The sequence below is a fragment of the Serinus canaria genome, chromosome 4 (assembly GCF_022539315.1).
Source record: "Serinus canaria isolate serCan28SL12 chromosome 4, serCan2020, whole genome shotgun sequence".
Classification (NCBI taxonomy): Eukaryota; Metazoa; Chordata; class Aves; order Passeriformes; family Fringillidae; genus Serinus; species Serinus canaria.
Window position 1 is genome coordinate 13,078,554 of NC_066317.1, and position 16,212 is coordinate 13,094,765.

At 37.7% G+C, this 16,212-nt stretch overlaps 1 protein-coding gene across 4 annotated transcripts in view; it reads left to right on the forward strand.

Moving 5' to 3' along the window:
- Window positions 1–16,212, forward strand: part of LRBA (LPS responsive beige-like anchor protein) — a 367,787-nt gene that overhangs the window by 314,799 nt on the left and 36,776 nt on the right. For all 4 annotated transcript variants that reach the window (XM_030238944.2, XM_030238946.2, XM_030238947.2 and 1 more), the window contains 2 exons: window positions 12,815–12,904; window positions 16,025–16,202. In XM_030238944.2, coding sequence (XP_030094804.2) covers window positions 12,815–12,904; window positions 16,025–16,202 — 268 coding nt within the window. The remainder of the gene's footprint in view (window positions 1–12,814; window positions 12,905–16,024; window positions 16,203–16,212) is intronic.

Here is a 16,212-nt window from a genome sequence, read left to right on the forward strand (position 1 = left end):
TGGGATTGGAAAAATTGTTGACCCAAGAGTCATCTAGTAGATGTTCACTGTGATGTGTTTTCAATTCACTGATAGTGAATTTTGTCACTCTACATTGGCAAGGAATTATCCTTACCTTTTAGGAGTATTTATTAGACTTGAAGCAATTGGTTAAAATGTGAGCTGAAATGTAGGCTGGGTATTGTATGTAAATTGTTCTAAATTTTATTATTAAATGAACCATCATTGAACCTTTATTTATTAAACTAATGATTGAAGTAACACTGGTGAAAGTAGTAATCTCCACACACAGTTTTTGTGTGATTTAAATTTTTCTTGAACAGTTCTTTTATCACATTTATTGTGATCTGTTTTACTTGTGTTATAGCCTGAAAAAAGATTAGGATCAGGAAAGTTACAAATGTTTGGAAGTGTGGATCATCTCAGCAAGGCATTCACTTTGTTACCAAATATTTTGAATTTCTCACTTTTTTTTTTTAATAGTACTTTACTACAATGTTTCTTATTTTTGATTGTTCTGTGCTGTCTAAACTGACTAAAAAATGAAAACAGGAGAGGGAGAATTGTAGTGTTGAGTTCACAATAGTGGAGTAGCTTAGCAGCAGCAGAATTTTGAAACAGTACCGATGGTGTCAAAAATACACACTAATGAATGCAGGCAGCAGAATAAATTTGGTCTTGTAGCATTTTTGTTCTGAGTTGCTAGAAGGATTTGCCCAGTGGAATCTTTTTATTTAGGATTTTTAAGGTTGCCGCTAAAACAGTGAAAGGTCTCCTGTTTAGTTAGGTATCTCTTGCCTGTGTTTTCTAAAGTATATTTATTATTATGTAAATGTAATTTTAAATTACATATGATCAGCTCTGATGCAATACTGATGCTGCAGGAATTTAATGACTCTTATCACCAATGGTGACTTACTCTGGTTTTACTTAATGGTAGAGATGAAAGTAATGAAAAATCTGTTTGTGTGTATTTCTGTGTGCATAATCATTCTATATCTATGTGCTAAATGAATTTATCATGCACCTTTGACAGCCTCACCTTCTTCCTGCTTGCTAATCTGTCTCCCTGAGGACCTGTGCTAACATTCTGTGCTACCAAGCAGCTTCAATCAGCATTTATTTTTCTCCTTCAGTCAGCCTACCAAAAAATATCTCTTCTTTTCTCCACCAAATTCCTGGTTAGAGCTCAAATGAATTTTTGATGTGGACAATTTACAGTATTTTCAGGCAGGCACGGCACCTCAGACTTAGTATCTTTTATTAGACAGGTATTAAACTGGATTTCTTGGTTTCAAAAATGATGATTTTGGCTTTTTCCTCTTGATACGATTCAGGTTTGGGTCTTTAAATCTTGACAGTTGTAGCAGAAAAAGTATTTTTATTTGCAAACCTAAACCAAAGAGAAGCTCCTGTATATTCTGAGAGCTGCAAGTTATTGAGGCTTTTAGGTATCATATGGAAATAATAGCAATTGCTTAAACCTTGGCAATTTCCCCACAAAGACAGTGCTGAGCCTATACCACATCAGCAATGAGAGGCCTATGATGCATGTGTTTCTGAGGTATCTCCACAGATATATACATGGGTATTGGTGACCTAAATCATCAAAGAGGCCACACACAGAACAATGGTGGAAGGCACTGAGGAGTGGAGGGGTGTAGGTTAATGCAGAATTTCCTTAGGTCTCCTAAATGGCTCTGACTGGCACCTTTATTTTTATAGGCAGTCAGGTTATATATATTACAAGAAGGAAGTACTCGTCTAGGAAGGAAAACTACTTGATTAAAACCATATTCCACCTTTTTTTTTTCCTAACTGAAAACGTAGAACTTTACATCCTCTTATACTGCTGTGAACAATTTTTTCCTGCCATTCTTTCTGCCTATGGGAATAAAGGAAGTAAAGTATTTTGAAAGGATCTGGCTGCCATAATAGAAAATTTTAAACTAAAATGCAAACCATGGGCCACATGCTACCTTTTGGCAGATAAACCCTGGGGAGTGCAAAGCTTGCATAATTCAAAGGCAAATCTCAGGGGGAGGGGAGTAGATCAAGAGAGAGGGGTTTGAGTTGCAGCCAGTGGGGGAAGGGAGCTGCAGCCAGGAGAAGCAAGGCAAGGGATCCGGTATCCCTGCTGGCATTTTGGTGCACTGCTCATCCTGCAGAGACCATTCCTTCCTCCTCCTCTTCCCCTCCAAGCATTTTGGTAGTGCTGTCATTGACTCTTCTCCTTGTGTGTTTTGCTGAAGGAGATGACAGCTGCAAAGGGAAGTTGCTGTTCAGTGGGCAAGCAGTAAATATCCTGGTGAAAAAGACTGCATTTGCCAGCAGAGCTCTGCTGTGTCACTGCCTTCTGTTGACTTGCTCTTGAGCACCATGTTTTGATCTGTGGAACTCCCAGTCACAAGATCTTCTGTGGAAGGGCTCTTTTTTTTGCCTGGATGGAAGGGGCAAGGAGTTATTTAGCACAGATAAATGTCATCCAGCTGTTCTGGGGAGAATTCACAGCACCTTCTTATCTCAAATTCTGCTCTCTTTTTGCCATAGCTGTCCAAGAATGGAGTGAGAAAAAAAAAGTAGAATTAGATCTAAGTCACTCAGACAACTGACTGATTAGGAGCTGAAGCACAATCCATACAAAATAATTTGTATCTAGGACTGATTGGTGGGTATTTCATCAGTGTTGGTCAGAAGAACAGAAATTCCTCTTGTCTCTGGCTTAGTGTAAGAAAGGATGACATGAATATGGACTGCCCTACTTAGAAGTCCATTTCTCCACTGATATCCCTATGTAGTTAGTGTAAACACTGGATAAAAGCAAAGAAAAGAAACAAAGTTAGTAGCAGGAATTTGAAATATTATTTGGAGAATGCATCCTTGGTTTTTACAGGAAGCACAAATTGTATTTGTATATAGGATTTGTACTTCCCTACCCTTCAGGAAGCACCCTGAATTTTGTACCATGCTTATCAAAAAGCCACATTTGAAAAAAAAAAACCCAAAACAAAACCATCTGATATGATCTTTGAATTCAGCAATTTAAGAAAAATTAATCATTTTAAAATTAGCAATAATATCTCTAAAAACATAAGAATAAGTCCCATTAAATTATAACATTGTGTGATTTCCTTTATTCTTAGATGGTTCTGTTGTTTTATACTTCCTCTGAAGAGAAGGTGCCTTTTTGTTACATTAAGGTGGTCTATTTAACATTAGGAAGCAAGCTTTCTCCATTTTTTGGCACCTTTCTTTCTATTGATGATACTTCATTTCTGTATGAACTGAGGAGTTTCAAAAATTATGAAGAATCAGCTTTGAGATAGCATTTGGCTTGTCATTTGAATGTGCCACTTCGGATTATATATATAAAAAAGATAATTCTTTTATTTTCAGTTTTAAAGCAAATAGGGTAAATTATTTAATGGATAATAGCTTTTAAATGTTATTTAAGATTAATATCTTTGGGTAACTTTTATGCATCTTAGGTCTATCTCTTAGTAGTCGTATTTTATTTTTAAATATTTACAGTTTGAAAGACTTCTGTGCCCAAAAGAAGTTACAAGGATGTTTAGTTTACATGACCCCAGTTTCATGACAGCAGTAGCAGATCTGATATCTTATCCCAGAGAAAGCATTTTTGGCCTCTTCTTTAGGTCTGCTCATGGTGGGAGTTAATAGCATATTTCAACCCTCTAACTTAGCTGGAGAACCCTGACAACAGTGAATCTTTCACGGAATATAAACATGATTTGTATTTATAACATAGTTAACATTTACTAAATAGTTGGGAAAATGATCAGTCTGGATTTGGCAGGGAAAAATCTTTGTTGTGGCTGTGATGAGTTTTAAAATGTAGGATAAAATGGTTATAAAATAACTGTCACAGGGCTGTAAATTTCCATGTGCTGTGTTCAGTAAGTAACAAATTCACTCAGGCAACATTCAAAGTACCGTAGAAACCATCTTTGAATTGTCTCTGGCTGGAAGTGTGTGGCACAGATGGCATGTTTGGTGTTGTACAGCACAGGAACAGTGGGAAAAGCCAAATAAATGTTTAACATTGGTCTCATTTTAATTGCAAATCTGTATTAAAATACCCTTGTATGGAATTGGAATTAAGAAGGCTGTATTTAAAGGATTATACAGTGATTTAATGGCTAAGGAGATGTGGACTGGGCAACGCATCCAAGCCCCTACCTTGGTCTTTTCCTGGGGTGGTACCCATGGTAGGAGTGTGTAACAGAGACAGGGCCTCCTGTGAGGGCAGGTACCACTGCTCAATGAAATCAGCTTGTCTGGGCATCAGGACTCTCCCATGAAAGGATGCAGTATTTCCTTCTGGTGAAAGAAGCATTAAATAACAGGAGCACCACTCCTGCCACCTGTTTGTATCAGTTACCTATTAGTTCTCACATCTCTGCTCACACTGAGACCTGTTTGTGGTGTTGGAGTAAATGAGCAAAATGAACATAAGCAAGTGCTTACTGCAGTTATCTGGGAGGTGTGGCACTCCTTTGATTCCATTCAGTCTGGAGTTTGATGTGATAAATTGGGATTTAGTGCCCTTTGTCTTAGCTTACATATTTACTATAGTGCTTACAAACAGACATGAAAAATATTCAGCTTGGTTTTGATTCAGAAAAATATTTGACCTTGTTCTCTTTTAGTCTTCATTACAGGGTAGATTTTAATTTTATCTCCTGATTCTGCTTCTCTATCCACCAGAAAAAGGAGAGATGTTTTAGAGTTAATTAGATTAGGACTAGGATGCTCCATGTATAAGGATTTAAAAAACTGGCAGGAAGTAGTAAAGTTTTTTGGAAGGAGGTAGCACATGTGAATTAGTTCTTCAGCTCTGAGTGCTTTTTTCCCTCAGCCTTTGATTGAAATTCAAGGGATAGAAATTTTCAGTGCAGTCAGTTCCCTCACCTCTTGCTTGACCTGTCTTGAGTATCTATAAGAGCCAGAGAGGTCTTGAGACCCGCTAAGCTCCTTACATTTTCATTTGTACCTGGCTGGTCAGTCTTAGCTGACATATTTCTTGGCTAGCATTAAATAAGAAAGAGTAATAGGAAGGTAAATAAGTGATATTCAAGGTAAATAAGGATAAAAGTGATATTCATAATGCTTCAAAAATAACTCCTTTTGATATAAATTGTTTCAATTTTTAAACTACTTTTTCCTCTTCCATATGTGGAAAGGATGAGATATACCTGTATATAATAGTTACAGTTATACACCAAGTCATTTAGACTTGAAAGAAACATGTAAGTGAACAGGCTACAGGAATTTTTTGTGTCATCAACACACTTTGATTATTTGCAGGCTCTTTATGCTGTCTGAATGGTCTCTGTATTGACTTTCATAGTAATTGGGAAATGAAACATTTTTATTTGGAATGTTTTCATTCAATGTCCTTGTTGCAGCCCAGGGTGTATAAAATAGGCAGCAGTGTTCCCACTGTGGCCGTAGATGTGTGTGCTGTTTACTTACCAAAATTCGTTATTTTAATTTTTAGTTATATTTGATAAATAGCTACTGCTTGAGTGAGAAAGCTTGTGGTCATGCCAGAGGTGTTTTCCTCAGTCGTTATCTAAAAGTCAAGTCTCAGTTAAATGCTACATTCTATTAAATAACAACAAAAAGTTCATTTGTTGCAGTAGAAAACCCTGAGATAGCATTGCACCCATAGTGTGGAAACAGCAGGTTTGATCTTGCAGGGAGTACTTATGAGAGTTTTAGTAAATGTTTTTCATAGCTTAAGAAAAGGAATTTTTCATTTCTCACAGTTGTTGCAGATTCTGAAAAGTGATCAGAGAAGACAGTTTAAAGACCACTACAATTTGGATTTTGACATCTGTGTATTAAACTCCTTCAGATTGAAATATTTTATTTTAATGAAGCTTTTTTATTTAATAAATAGAGATGACATCAATGTTTAGGAAAATCTGTGGTCTGTTAAGAGATTGGAATTGATTGCTTTTTTCCAGAGGAAAAAGTTTAATATAAGAAAATTTGAGATTGTTTAGCTACTTAGGGAAGCAAATGAATAATGCCAGAAATTAGAGTTTGAGGGTATTGTGCATGGCAGTGCCACTACTTTCTCTGTGATAATAATTGATTAGAAATTAAAGCACTGAGTTGCTCTCTTGAAATCTTTAGCTGCCACAAAAAGAGAAGTGGAAAGTAATTTTGGTTGTGGTGCTCAAATAAAACAGAAACTGTTGTATTTTATAAAACTAGTTCCAGAGCAGCTTAGGCTTTTGCTTGTATTGACTCCAGTTTTTTTTGCAGGTCCTTAAATTGATCTTTACTCTCCTTTTAGACTCTTTTCCCTTCTTATTTTGTCAGTCTCTTTGAAGTACTACCAGACCTGTTTTTGTAGTTCTAGTGCTTTTTATCTGCTTCTTTCCAGTAGCCAAAGATTTAGGTGTTTTGAATGAGCACATCAATGTTCCAGACAGAGATACTGTTTGAAATTATCCATGAACCCAGAGCCTCTGAACATTATTGAGTGACATTTGTTTCTGTTGGTTGTGTCTGCTCTGACTAACTGGTTTCTTTCAGATTGGCAGCTGGGATTACGCTGCAGTAGACGGACAGCTGCGTGAGCTGGAGATTGCAGCTAGGCTGGGCTGTGCCTTTGTTTAATATGCCTGGAATGTATATATTCAGATTGGGGCAACTTGCATGGCCCTGAGGGGCTTCTATTTGTATTCTCACAAACTGTGATTACTTCCTATTTTATTTTGATAAGTGCCATGTAATTGTCACACTGATTTGTCTGAACAAAAAGACTTAATTTTTTCTTTTTTCTCACATAAAATTCCTTAATGTAGTTTAAGAGCTGGTTTAGTGTTTTTGTTTGTAAAGATGTGGTGGAAGGCATCCTGTGCAGTTCTCCTTTCTCCACTTTTCTGATGTGAACAGGATAATGTATTATTCATATATTGATTTCAAACAGCTTGAGGAAAAAAAAAGTAATCCTGCTTAGGGTAACCCCTTCCCACCCATATATCTGTAGTATGGATTTTATAAACAATGAGTGGTTAGACCAGTAACCAATCTCCAGACAACTCTGATATTTTCAGAACTCGGATATTTTCTGGCATTTCCAGGCAGAAGGAGATGAAACTGGGGGGTGATAAGAAGAAAATAAATATATTTTGCAGCAGATATATTTCTTACAAGGAAGGTATAAAGAAGGAAGAAAAAAAAAAGCTGAATTTCTATTTGATGGCTTTGATTTCTATACGTGTCTGTTGGTTTTTCATGTAATGAGGTCCGCAGTTTTGTTACAGACCTTGCTAACACACAGGCAAAGGTTGTGCACTTTTTGCTCCATCCCAAGTTTCTCATGTGCCCTAATAAGGCCCCACTCTGCAGGCTGGTGACAGTATTTCTGCCCACGCTTTGGCTCTGGAGTCGTAACCCTGAGGTGCTGGGCTTGGAGCTGTACCTGCATTAGTGGGCAGCAGCAGGCGCTTTCTGGATTCTGCGTGGTTAGCAGAGGGTACATCACAAACATTTTGCAGTCAGGTTTAATGACACCTAGAGAACAATAGGTAACTCTTGGTCTTGTAGTGTCTTTTCCTTAGCCTTTCTTCTGCTCCATTCTCTTCCCTGCTATTTGTTAGATTTCAAAGCTAGCTCGCAAAATTTTCTTAATCAGTATATTAAGTGAATGGTGCAACAAGAAAACAAAATGTGAAAGTGATTCAGAACAAAATGTTTGATTTGTGAAGTCAAAACAAGAGAAATAATTTTCTGTTTTGACATGAAGAAACTAGACTGCTCATTTTATTTTTAAAATAGCAAATGGGAGTGTGTGAATTTGTGATACTAACAATACATTTGAGTGCTGTATTTTTTTCCTTGGGTCAAGTGTAGTGCAATATCCCCAGGGCAGGTGTACAGTCAGCCAGCATATACATTGCCTCTGTAAGAAAAGCATTTTGCCCATTTTTCACAGTCTTGATCTAATGGGGATTGTTAGGAAACAAGGGACATGGTACTACAAAGAGCTTCTCTTTATAATCTTGTGCCTTTTTTCAGCAATTTTATCTATTGTTATGAATTGTGATTGCTCTCTGGCTAGTGTTATCTGTGTTCCTGTAGTCCTAGAGGAATTTAAATAAGAATATTCCTGTAGGGGTGTAAGTGGCTCTCTCTGATCAGAGGGGGTTTTCTGATCACTTGTTACCAGAGCTGGATTTTAATCACTGTCCGTAGGGAAAGGAGCTCCTTGGTTGGCTGCTGAGCCATTTAACTTCCCTGTCAAACAGTCTGTGTTCTCTGATGCTCTAAAGCAACATCTGGGTGGAAGGAAGGGGAAAGCAAGTAATCATAATTGCGTATCACTCAAGCCAATAGAAATCACTGAGGAACATGTGTGTAAACCTTTTTGAATATTGAAAAGTGAGGTAGGAGTGGCAGAGAGCCAAAATAATTACTTTTGCAAGGGCTGTTATTTTCTGGACGTAAATACTGGGCAGAAAGATGGAGGATGAACTCAAAACGTTTTCTGTCCCTGACACGTGTGCTGAAAGAATATATATTACAATTCATGCTGTTATTTCACCTGGGGTTTCAAATGTTTGGCAACTAAATCTTAGAGATTTGGGAAGTAACTGGGAATACTTTGGTGCCAAACTGTAAAGGAGCTGAGAGCAGCCTCTTTGTAGCAGATGAGGAGGTTGTAGCTTGTACCCTCAGACCAAGGCATGCATTTTAACATGGGTGTACTGTGCCCCTGGACTCCTCAGTTTGGTGTTTTGTGTCTGAGGAGGCATGATGAAAGCAACTCTGAGCTAGTCCCTTTAAAGGTCTTTAAATCTGGAGTTAAATGGTGTATGTCTTGCCTTTTAACTGTTATGGGCCTTCATTTGAGAATTTGAGTTCAAAACTGGAGACTGTTTCATTCTTTCTCTGTGACACTCACTGCAGCTCCCCCTCCACCCGCCCTCCCTCATATTTAATTTTATAGTTCTTTCAGACATAAACATGAAAAAAAAGCAATTTTGACTTAGTTTCTGAGTGTTGCTGCAAAGAAAAGTAACAAACATCTGTTTTTACCTTAACTGCATCCATATGTTCAACCTCCCCATCACCCTCCTTCCCAAAAAATTTACAGCCGTATTTGATGGGTACTGCATATTGTTGAATTAACTTTCTTCACAGTTAGATGAGAGGGTAACTTCAGAGAGTGGAAATAGCCATACTAAACAGTGGCCAGGAACTACATTATAGCTAAGCCAAGTTTTCAAGTTTCCTTCTTTCAATTTGCTTCCCTATTCTCCTTTTCCCCTTCCCACACCCCAAGAGAAGAGGAGATGACTTAGGAGGCTTTTTAGGAATGGATAAAATCAGATAAATGTTTACTTATGAAATTCGCCTATGGCTTTCATGCTTCTAAATTAATTAAAATTCAAAATACAGTGTTACATAAATATGTGTTTGAGATGCATACTGTGTGAATTATTGTAAATGTTGCTTACCTCTTACCTATGAAAAGGTTGTTTCATTTTATTACTTCTTGTTGTAGCATCTGGAACAATTCTGGCCTTGCCAAAATTTTGGATTTGTAGATGATTAACAGGAAAAGGCTGGTTTACTTAGGTATTTGAGAAACAGTGAAATAAAATGTGGAATGATGCTATGTTTTACTTTGTGGCACACATCTAGCTTTCAGTGATAAGAGCTTGTCAAGTAAAAATGTCTTTCAAACAAAGGTTATGTACATCTTAGTAGTTATATGGTGTCCTTATTAGATGTGAAGCTGGTTGTGCAAATTTCCCAAATGTTTCTATGAACGGTCGTGTAAATGGCTGTGTGCTCCAGAGGAATCTGGCAGTGTGAGAGCACATGCCCTTCCTCTACTGCTGAAGGAGCTGTCTGTCTCTTTGTAATACTGACTGATGCGGGTAATAATTTTTTTCAAGAAAGCTCAGTAAGAGGCTGGGCTATAATGCATTAGAAAGGAAGTGGATGGTGACTTTCTGACTGATGGGCATTTTACTGTATTTTCTCAGGTGAGTGGTAGGTAGGTTCTTTTCTTCAAAGGAGATACTAATTATATCTCTGAGAAAAAGATTCCCTGGTCCTACCTGATTTTCTTTGACAAGTTGAACAAAAGTCTGAGTGGCATCTGGTGGCTCTTTCTGCTGTTACATAAATTGAGAGATGGGGATTGATTCCAGCTCCAGCATCACATTTCTGCTGACAGGAGGAGGTCATCTTGCGTCCTTCTGTATGTGATCCTTCTGACTGAGACATCAGAATGTGGAGCTGACATCTGGATTGACTTTGAATACAATCTGGGAAAAGGAAGGAACCATTTGGGCTTGCTAGTACACTCTCTTGGTCATTATTACAAAATGTTGAAACTAAAAAGAGAAACCTTTACCTTTTTTTTTTTCATAGTAACCAGAAAGAATGCAGAAGACTTTTTTCTGAAGTCTAGCCACTATGTCTAGACATATTTGTCCAAGTGTTGTTGCCTTTACTCAACAGTTCTTCAGATTTCTTTTGGATTTCTGAAGACATCAGTAAAGATGACAAACTCAAGCTAGATCATAAACAGTGTCTGTTAAGACTGAAAATAGAGAATCTATGATCCTCTGAGGCAGGGTTTGGCAAAATCATTGTCCCACTGGTCAGCACCTTCACCAGCTCTGACAGACACTATATGAAAACAGAGAGCGCCTCTTGACTGGTGGGCTGAGTCTGTGTTTCATCCTTGATCTACCTCCGTTTGAGCTCTTGTAATGATGATGGTATTGAAATACTGTGCATCAATACGTGACATCTTGTGTTTCTTCTGATCGTTTTCCCTCACTGTTTGGCACCATGTAAGTGTATAGTGTCCAGAGGTAGCATTGGGCATTAAAAGACATACCAGATTTCAAGGTTGAGATAAAAATTCTGCCTCTATTTAAATGCTGAAAATGAGCATTTGGGTATGAAAGTTTCTGTATTGATCATAAGTCAATATACAAGGAACTAAATAAATCTAAAGCTCATTATTTCCTTGCTTTATCTATTCTCAGTTCTAAAAGAAATGCATGGGAGTTGTGTTTCAAGAATATTTTATCCTGTATTCTTCTGGTTCTACCCTCAATGCAGGGCAGAATTCCCATTTGCTGGTGAAAATATGCTGCCTAATCTGCAAGTAAGTTTGGGCACATCTTTTTAAAATCTGGATGTTTTGAAACAAACAGCATTTTATGGAGAGGATAGGGCTGCTGACCAGTTTCTTTGTTAATGCCTCATGTCTTAAGAGACCTCAAAGGTTTTGTGATTCCCTTGATATCTTGAGTCACAAACCCCCAGATCTGAATTTTAATGTAGCATGTCTCATCAGCAGGAAGGAGACTTGTGGTCTTACTGAGCTTTAGTGTTTCATGAGTCTGATACTGCTGTTCCTCAAAAAGTCCTCACTGCATCACACTGTGTATGTCAGATTTCAGCCAGCTTTTTGATAACTTACTTATTCACCAGTTCTTTGAAGATTATGGTCCTTCCCAGAGTGGGCAAGAGTGTTAGAATCTGTTCACAGACTAATTTCGACTCCTGCTCTGGTGAGTTGAGATATTTCAAAAGCCCTGCCAAATATAATAAGGTCAAGTGTTTTGGATGGCGTGTTTACTATCAAGAGGATGATTATTTTAAGGTCTCAGGTGCATTCTACTTTTGGCTTTGTTATTTTTGTAACAGGAGAATGTCCTACTAATGATCTTTATATAAAAATAGTTGTTGGTAAAAATAAGGCCAGCATAAGTGTTATTCCGTTGTCTCAAAAATTTTAAGGAGTGGCTGAAATAGACTAGGAAATGTAAGTGTAAGGAGCATTGAGGAAGGTTGAACCATGAAAAAGAAGAAAAATACCTGAGGCATCAGCGCATGTACAGCCTGCTAGCTCACAGCAAAGGCAAGGTGATTAGTTAAGCTCACAAGGAAAGAGATAAACTAAGCTGAATGATTAGAGATTTTCTGTACTATCAGCCTGTTTCTGTGCCTGCTGCAGGGGGCCAAGCTGACAAGAAGTAACTTGTTGAATTTTGGCTGCTTGACGTTATCTTTAAACCAGTGGGCCAATAGAGGTGGCAGCATGGAAAATTAGTTGGACATGCCTAGGGCAAGAAGTACAAATTCACAAGTTTCAGCTTAATTATTTTAAAGAAATCACTAAACATTATTTTCATTTGAAATGAAAATGAAGGAAGTACTAAAGCATGTGGCTGAAGATACAGGTAAACTTTAAAAACCCCCTTGTGTAATGCCTTCATGTTCTCCTATAGTTTTGCTGTGGGTAGTTTATCCATCCTAAGATTGTTTGCTCTTCTCAAATAAACCTGGAAGTAAGAGTAAAAGCTTGATATGGCTTTCCTTCTAGTTATTGCTGTGAAATGAAGCAATGGAGTTTAATGTACAACACTTAATACCTGCAGAAACTTTTTAAAAGTTAACTTTTGTTTTTGAGTTATGATACAAAAAGGATAAGCCAGTGTTAAAAAGGAAAAATGGAGCCAATAAAGAGGGTTTCTGATTATAATAGCTTGTTTCTGTTTAATATCATTGAGCTGGATGAGGTTTTGCAGAGTTTCTCATGGAAATAGCATCCACAGTACTAAAATGATTACCTCATTCTTAGTACCAGTGCCAAGCACTTAGCCCCACAGTGAACACACGGGGTTGATTTTCAACATGAAACAAGCCAGAAGTGTGGAATGACATTTTCAGGTGACAGTTATGGTTCTATTGCCTGTAATTAGCACCTCTTAACATGCAAACCTGCCTGTGCCTTTTCCAGGCTGTGGAAGCTCAAATACGAAGTTTTGGACAGACCCCTTCCCAACTGCTCATAGAACCACATCCTCCGAGAAGTTCTGCCATGCAGGTGGTAAGTGCCATGTTAACTCTTTGTGACCTGCCATTGTGCTCACTTCCTTTGCTCCCTTACCTTTGCAGAACTGGACACTTTCACTTTGCTTTTATGTGGTTGTGGAATTATGTTATTAAAACCAGCAGATGAGTTATGATTTGGTAGGAGTTGCATGCAGTGCTTAAGTATTTCTTTTATTTGTTGCAGAAAGGATTGCATTGATTTCTAGTGTAGCTTTTTTTTTGTCAGTGTAATCTAAGAACACTTCATCAGTTGATTTTGTTAATACCATACCTGTACAGGTGAGAGCCAGTCATCGTGGAGACAATTTAGTTAATCTTTGGCAGATTCCCCAAGAAGCATGGATTTAGGAGGTGGAACTTCCTTGTATTTTCCCCCAGGCATAGGTTTTCCCCTAAAACCAGGATTACTAGGAATTCATGAGCTGAAACTTACATAGCAAAGAATGTGACTAAATGTGTTTTGCAGTAAAGCTAGGGTGATAAAATCCAGGCAGTGAGCATTAACATGCTTTCCCTTTTACCTCTACTTGTGTCTAATATAATTTTATTTTACAAATTATTATTACATTACTGATCACTTTTCATATCATGTTGTGTTTAAAATTTCATTTGTGTTGTCGCAGGTCCAGAGCTAAAGACATTAAGTGATATTCTGACAAGTGGAGCAAGTGGTCTGCTAATTCCCAAGGTTTTCAAAAGATTACATTCCCTTATTGTTAGGGTGGACAGTTTACACTGCAATACAAAAAAAAAAAAGCAAAAACGTCATACAGGACATGCAAGAAGCAAATATGTCCTACTCAAGCAGACTAATGCTATTAATTTTAAAACACATCTGAAGTGCAAAGGTTTAAAAGATTACACAGAAATATGAAATGTTTCCAAAGTAGCTTACAAACCTTGTGATGCAGGAGTCTCAGAAGTGTAAACTTCATTGATAAACTGAGCTACTGGTCTTTCTCAAATGCATCACACATTGTACCTGAGAGCTGCTCAGCTACCTGCGCCCCATGCCCAGGTCCCAGGCCAGCAGACACTGCAGGGGCTTGTGTGTGTGTTTCAGAAGAGCCCTGCTAACAGGGATGTTGGGGAGCCCGGGTACTCCCCTTCATGCAGCCACTTGCCATATGTGTGTCCGTCTGTCATGGTGCCATGCAATGAATGTTCATTCTAATTTAAAGGGATTTGTTTCAGGAAGAGGAGCAACTTGAGAAGTTGATTATTGACATATTAGTCAGAGCCATTGTTATATAAATAAATTTGATACCAGAAAGCAGTTTGTGTGGTTTTATCGTAATAGTTTTCATGATGCTGAATTAGTGAAGATTTAGTATGTAATAGAAGAAGTTAAAATCTAAGAAGTTAGCTGTTTCTAACTCCTGTGGTTTTTTGGGTTGGGGTACACCCAGAAAAAAAAGCCCTTAGTTCTTCACTTGCTGGTTTTGTGGACATTATTACATGCTTTCGTAATAGCACTATATTAAATGGTTTTAAAAGTATTCCTGGATCTGAAATATACAGTAGGGATATTTTTCCTGTCATAATTTTGAATTATTTCTAGTTGCATTATTTATTGAGTTTTGTTTTTGTGTGCATGTGTGCATGAATACAGCTGAATTGGAAGTTACCACGTGCTGTGTTAAGTGCACAAGCCATAATATACACCAGGTGTAGTAATTAGCAGTCACATGAAGGCTGCCTATTTGTCTGGTTTTGCTGCTGTTGCTGTATCCCCTTGTGTTTTCAACCATCAGATAGCTGGATTTAATTGAGGCCACATCAGATGAGGCATTACTGACACCTTTAATTGAATGAGCATCCAGGGAGGATTAACTCATAATATTGATTGGCTTTTAGCCACTTGCTCAGAAGGGTGTCTGGGTAGCTTATTAGTTGCTTTTATTTACACCTTTATGCAAGACTGTAAATAGGAATTCATAGGGCAATATGTTTTTCTAAGTACTCTTAATAACTTTTTTAAAAGGAGTGATAATAAAAATGCAAATGCATTTAATTTTTTAATTAGTTCTGTATAAATATACATTAAATGTATGCACTTACATATACATATATGTAACGAAATATTGCAGGTGGAGAATAGCCAAGGACACTTTATTAGTATTCTAATTTGGTTATTAGAAAATTTCAAATACTTGAGCAATGTGGCTACTGGTGACCATGATGATTGTACCTCTGCATTTCAATGGGGTTCTCTTTTTTCAGATGTACCACGCAGTCATAAACCCATCAGATGTTGCTTTTTCTCCTCACATTTGATATCCAGATCCTCAATATTTTGTTTTGGTGTTTGCAGTATTCTTCGAGAACTTAGTTAAAAAGTTAATAAACTTTTCAACTTACTAAACTAAAAAGCCGAAAACCTAAAAAATGATATTGAAAATGAGAGTCTAGATTCATTCCCTCCCTTTAGCATTTCTGGAAACAATGCAGGATAATGTCTGTAATCACGTCCACTTTGTATTCTTTATAAGTGTATTTAATTATGTTTGTCTTTTGAAACACGTTTGCAGTGAAGTCTTCTACTTTGCATTTATAAATCTTATTTTGTACACTAGAAATATACACAGAACATATATCTAGTGTGTGTGTGTATCTGTTTATTTTAATGTTCTTTCATGTTCTCATCTGGCTTGTAAAGAATTACAGTCTGCCAATTTAATGCAACTTGAGACAATCTCTTGGAGCAGGAATTTCTTTTGCTCACTATTTTTTGTGTTTCCCTCCTGGTTTGGCATTGCTTTCCTTGACATGCTGTCTCCGCAGATACGAAGGAGAATTCTTTTGGCAGAGATAGGCAATTGAAAACTTTTAGTTTAATCTGCTATGATCTGTAGCAAAGTCTGCATACAGACACCCTGTGTTCAACAAAGCCCTAAGATTAATAGGGTGCAGGCAGGGTTTTCTGCCTACAATGTTATTTCCACAAGCCTTTCCACTTACTATTGCATTTGCTTTTCTACTGCAACTTCTATGGGATCTCGTGGGTTTTAATTCAATCTTCCTTCTCTTGTCCTGTCTCTTCTCCTCCCCGTGTTCTCTTTTCCCGTGTATTTGGGTTCTTGTTGTGTGCACTCAACAGTATCTCCTCCTGCAGAGCCCCTTGATGTTCACAGAGCAAGCCCAACAGGATGTTATCATGGTCCTGAAGTTCCCGTCCAACTCCCCAGTCACCCACGTGGCAGCCAACACCCAGCCTGGCCTGGCCACTCCTGCTGTGATCACAGTCACTGCAAACAGGCTCTTTGCTGTGAACAAGTGGCACAGCCTCCCTGGTAAGTACAT